Source organism: Tigriopus californicus, chromosome 12 (genome assembly GCF_007210705.1).
Source record: "Tigriopus californicus strain San Diego chromosome 12, Tcal_SD_v2.1, whole genome shotgun sequence".
In the NCBI taxonomy this organism is placed as follows: domain Eukaryota; kingdom Metazoa; phylum Arthropoda; class Copepoda; order Harpacticoida; family Harpacticidae; genus Tigriopus; species Tigriopus californicus.
In genome coordinates this window covers 2298083-2304059 of record NC_081451.1, presented here as the reverse complement: position 1 = coordinate 2304059, position 5977 = coordinate 2298083, and the positions used below count along the sequence as shown (strand labels likewise).

General features: G+C 40.2%; 1 protein-coding gene across 1 annotated transcript in view; it reads left to right on the top strand.

The window, feature by feature from the left end:
- Nucleotides 1–1219: 1219 nt before the first annotated feature.
- The window catches only part of LOC131891991 (cytochrome P450 6B2-like), an 11853-nt gene continuing 7095 nt past the window's right edge, over nucleotides 1220–5977 (top strand). Inside the window, exons 1-2 of the mRNA XM_059241703.1 lie at nucleotides 1220–1774; nucleotides 2619–2783. Of these exons, the coding sequence (XP_059097686.1) occupies nucleotides 1304–1774; nucleotides 2619–2783 (636 nt within the window). The 5' untranslated portion in view covers nucleotides 1220–1303. The remainder of the gene's footprint in view (nucleotides 1775–2618; nucleotides 2784–5977) is intronic.

The window sequence follows — 5977 nt, the reverse complement described above, 5'->3', positions numbered from 1 at the left end:
ACCAGTGAAATGTGAATCCTGTTCTTTATTGGAAGCACATATGAACTATGCTATGATTGAGTTAGAATTGAGCACAGTCTGGTTTGGGGTACAAAAATGTGTGTATTACCTACAAGGAATGTCCAAGATTGAGGTCATAACAGATCACAAACCGTTGCTTGGAATATTTGACAAGCCATTAGCATCCCTAAATAATCTACAGCTTCAGAGGCTGTGCAAGAACCTTGATCAACATTCCTTCTCCATCAATTGGTTGGCCGGGAACAACCATCTCATCAGGGATGCATTATTATAATTCCCAGTTTTTGCAACAGATCGATCATTGGAAGGGGCACTTTCCAGGTCAATTGTGAAGGCAGACCCAGCATTTGGAATAATTTCAAGCGGGGTTGAAAGTGAATATGAACAGCTGCTTGAATGCATTGAACAAAAGTGTCCACTTCCACATTCACTCTCATCATATCAAGAGGTCCCCAATGGGGGTTTGGTTGGCAACGGAATTGAGACTGGATTTGTGATGTTGGGTGAACGGATTGTGATTCCTCAACCTGCAAGACGAAAAATACTGGAATTATTACTTCTTTCACATTCAGGCATCATCAAGACAAATGAACTCGCCGCAAAAAAAAATTTATTACTGGCCAGGGACGAGTAATGAAATCAAACAATGGGTTAAAAAATGTTCATTATGTGTTAGCCGTTAACCATCCCAGACCAATGAACCAATTCTGTCCAGCATTGAAAGTGCAACCAGTCCCATTGACATTGTGTCTGTTGACTTGCTTGAACTTTGTGGTAATAACTTTTTGGCGATGATTGAATGGTTCTGTGGGAATCCATTTGTCGCAAGGATGGCTATGACAACCATGGAGGTTGTCTGGAAGGTCTTAAAGGAATGATTTCAGGTGTTGGGACTCCCTTGTAACTTGAAGGCTGACAATGGACCTCAGTTTAGACAACATTTTGATGAAAGATGTGCCAAATCTAATGTAATTCCAATGGCATATGACCCTCTAGTCCTATGGAATAAGGACTTTAAGTCCGTGGTGGATTATATCTGTCATTTACCATCTGAAACTTCTAATTCTTATGCAAAACAAATTTGGAAACTTTTACCTGTTCATCGAAAATTGACAGCCAATCAGGTCAGTCAAATTTGATGACCTATACTTAACGTTACTACTCTCTGACTAGAGGGTCTCTACTCATACCTAAAAAGGCATTTCAAGGCGAGCTTGATGCTGAACAATCTTCTTGGCCAGTGATTAAGTTAGATGCAAGTGGACCAGTAACCTTCTCCAACATGTGGGTGGAACTTACTTTAACCTTTATTGGTTTGTGCCTCTCGTTATATTTGTATATGACGAGGAAGTTCAATTTCTTCAAAGATCGAGGAATTCCTTACATAAAACCCTCTTTCCCGTTTGGATCCACCAATATGCTCAACACGTTTACCGGAAAGTCCTCTCCTGTGGAAATTGGTGATTATATCTACTGGAACTTTCCCGGGGCCAAGATCGTGGGTCAGTTCCAATTCTCTGAGCCTCAGGTCATGGTCAAAGATCTGGAATTGGCCAAGAACATTATGATCAAAGATTTCGACTACTTCATGGACCGGAGACCCGTGGACATCCCTGGCAAAGACAAACTGAATAAAGTGATGGGCCGAATGTTGACCTCTCTCAAGGGAGAGCAATGGAAAGCTGTCAGAAACATTGTATCCCCAGTTTTTACCAGTGGCAAACTCAAGTCCATGACTGTGTTGGTTAATAAGGTGAGGCCTTTTTTCACTTTTCAGCTATATTGATATTGCTATGGTCTGACTCAATCTTATTCGTAAGCTTGACCAAATGAAAGTAATAGCTAACAAGTCAAAGCTATTTAATCGCTGAGAGTTAGTGCTTGGCCTTAATCGCGGTTCAAATCTTATCACCAATACTTCTTCAAACAAATCGCACTATTCCAACACTAAGATTTAACTGAAAAGGTATAGTGTTGGCGGCAGAGTTTTGAAATATGGAATGTCTTTTTTTTTGCACAAATTTAATTTATGCCTATTTTTATCAAATCTTATCCTTATTGACATGGCCATGAGCTGAAATAAATGTTAGTTTTTATTGTTTACCACAAGAATGATTAACAATTATTGCAACCCATGATCATGTGAATAAAGATCAAATTTGATTAAAAATAAAGGGAATAAATGCGTACAAGACGGACTAATAATGATAGGTAAACAAGAAAAAAAGATGATTATGGTCGATCTAAAAGCATTCGGAAATGACTAATTTCTACCTTAATTTTTTCCCGGGGTGGGGCTTTAAACCTTATTTTTTCAATCAATGACGGATCGAAAAAAAAAAAATAATTCATTCAGATTTCTGAAAAACATTTTTAGGGCCAGAAGCTATCAAGATTGCTAACAATTGTCAGATTTTTTTTTTTTTGTAAATTTGATATATTTCATAACAACGAACGAACTCGAAATGTACTCGGGCCTTCTGTAGATCTACGTAAATGCAAAACTGTGTTGCCCTATTTTTTGGTAACATCATCGTGGTGAAATCCTGACTTATTGATGTGCAGATTATTAATTAAAAGTAATGATTAACTTTTAGGTCGGCGATGACTTTGTGGACCACATGGCCAAATTCAGCAAGAGTGGAGAGGCTTTCAACGCCAAAGACACATTTACTAACTTCACTTTGGATGCTATCGCCAATTGTGGATTTGGGTTTGAAGCAGAAACATTGAAGAACCCGGATAATCATTTTAGAGCAATGGTAAGAAATGCTTCCCTTTAACACCATTTCAAATGAAACACTTGCTACCTTACTTTCAACTAAGGCCATAATTTGCTTACGTTTTCTCCAAACCATATTTACCAAATATCATGTTTTAATCTTTAAATCAACACCTACGTCTACTAGCTTTGGGACAGCAAAAAGACTTATCGTGTTGACTTGTCAAACTTTGGTTCCTCAAGAGTATCATAGCATGTTGATTAGCGCCTCAAAGAGCCTTTTTCCCGGGTCGTACATTCGACCTTTCTTCTGGACTACTTCAAGGAAAATTGCCAAAAAAGCCCCCTACATAGCTTGAACTACGGAAAAATGGCCCACATTGATTAAAAGATCAATGTAGCATGCAGTTATGACGACTATTGTCTTGCCACAATGTTATTTTCTGCAGTTTAAGCAAAAGAAGGGAATGTTTTGTTAGTTGTCCCCTAAATTGTGAAGGCGAAGGGGCGGATGTACGACCACGGACTTCTAGAGATGTGGACTGTGAGCGGAAGCCAAAATTTCGTACCTCTTAAATTGTTCATCTTATTCCAATTAAGCACTTCATACGACCACAAGATCTTGTTAGATAGACGAATTTAGCCAAATTTGAGCCCAAACCTATGCTTAGGGAACTCAGGAGATGTTCCGTCCACTAGCCAGGGGTGAAAGGTCCTGAATTATTGAATTCCCGTGGTGAACGGAAACATGGAACTCCTGACCCAAGCACTAGGTAAAAATACCTCAAAGATGGAGAGCACCTAGTACAAGGGCTAAAATTTCTTTGACCTATCTTAAGGCCTCCGGTTATAACCCTAATCAGGGCATACGAGCAATAATTTGAGCTTCCTTTATCAGGGCCTCAAACAATCATCCAATGACTAAGGATACAAATTGCTAGCTACCTCTACTCCCCATTGGTCCCAAATCAATCTCGGTTGTCTGGCATACCTGGACCAATCTTCAAGGCTAACTATCCTGCAAAATGTGGTCACTATCCTAGTCTAAATGCGTCTATCAAAGTCAACCTCTACTCTAGAGTCTAACTACTGATTTCTGCTACAAGAGTGATGAACTTTAGATACAATTGCATACAAATCAATTGCTACCTCTACTCCCTACGATGCCAGCATGATCTTGGTTGTCTGGGAAATCTAGGCTACTCATCAAGGCAAACTGTACAGTTCAATCTACTTTATTCATCATAAACATGAAATGACACTCTACAAATCAGTTGTCTTGCTGGGTAATGAAAGAGGGGTTAATTGATTGGCCGTGGAAGAAGGATACATACATGGACAGAAAATGGTTTGATCCTACTTTTGATGAGGGTGATTCTTGCGTCCAACGGAGATCCACGGCAATGACGTCGGTTTGATGGGATTGAAGGTCCAGAATCGAATTGACGGAGTATAACTCAGAAGTTGCACCTGTACTCAGCTCCAGAGACTTTTCAACTCGTCTATGCTAGCTCACTGATGTATGCTATGCACTTCCCCAGGTCCTCTTGGCTCTGCACGGCTTCCTGGGTTTCCTACTCCCATATGATGATGATCTCTGTCCTTCGAAACAGATCCCACTTCTTGGCACCACAACAATGGGGAAGTCCCAGCACTTAACAATGACAGGTGGTTCTTCTTGGAGAGGTTCAAAAACTGACCTCTCTCCTTGAGCTCCAAATCAAGGCTTCTGTCCTCGATGAAGGGTGATGCGTCACTGTGGTTCTAACACATTCCTCATTGGATCTGAGAGGGTTGTGATGGGCAGTTGTGGTAGACGGGGATTTCTTGTTTCTCCTCCCTTCAAACATGTAGCCGACATTCCTCACCCATGGGTATATCTGGGCTGACCAGCCCCTTGGGTACTGGAGCTTTTCCTTGGTGATAGGAACGATGCAGAGATTGATTCACAAGGTATCACAAAGCTCTTTGATACAACCGGTTCCTGTGGCATTGTACATCTATGATCAAGGGTTGGAGGAGCTACTTGTGATGGATCACGACGTCACTACTAGCATGAGGCTGGCATTTGGTCGACATTTGACCAACAAATGGACTACACGATGGGCAATCCAACAACTTTGTGATTTTCCCAAGATAATAACATACATTATCTTAACATTTTGATAAAAACCGTTCCGGGAACAATCATTGATCCTGTACATGACTTATCTATATCATATTAAGATGATGTACTTGATTGTGGACGGAACAGGAGACACGGTCAAAGTTATATTGTAAACACTACATAAAATTCAAATCTTCGGCCTGCTCTTGGTCAACTACATAAGATTTGGACACCATAAATTTGAAACAATCGACTTTGCATGTAAATGATATAGAATTGGCCTACCATTAATTGAAAATATCTACGTTTCTTATTTGATTACTTTAATTCGAAAAGTGGCTCAGAGTTGCTATGACCAAGAGTTGTCCGATTTGGCGGGAAGTTCGTTCACAGTCCATATTGCTAGAAGTCCGTGGTACGATCCAGCACAAGTAGGAGAAAAAAAATCGTCGAAGCAAGGTTCCGTGAGACACACTTTAAGGTATTACGAAATTCTTGAGCAAGCCGGAGCTTCACAAGCACAGATTTCACAAGTCTCTAACTTCAATTCTCAACTCATAACCTTTTAATTATTTTCGTACCCACAGTCGGGAAGCAGGTTGAGTGACTCTAAGTTTTGAAGTTCCGTAGATTATAGCATTCATCTTGCGGAACTATATTTTGAACTTGGCGGGAAAATATTGTTCGAAGCAAATACGTTTCTTATTTCTTTATTTTTAACTTCAAGCCTCTGATCATGAACCAATTGGTAAAAGAGTTTTCTTTGATGGAAGAGGCCTAGGCGTGGCAAATCAGTCAAGAATTTGACCGAAACTTTTGTATTCGCCTAAGCCAAAATAAATAAAAGATGACATTTCATTGTGCTCAAAAACGCAAAGGAAAAAGCCAAGACCAAGTCAAAACTCCCCAAAAAGCCCATGCTGTCAAGGCAAGTGTATACGTTTGGCTGTGTTATTATTTTATGCCTTTTACCTTACGGTCTTGAATTGATCTAATCAACTGAAAGATGTAGGTTCACATTCAGCCCAAGGTGCTACTTTTGTCTTTGTGACCGATCGTCAAACAGCCAGCCAAGAGGGATGCTCTAATTGGTTCCCATACGTTTCCCCCAACGCAATCTCCGCCTG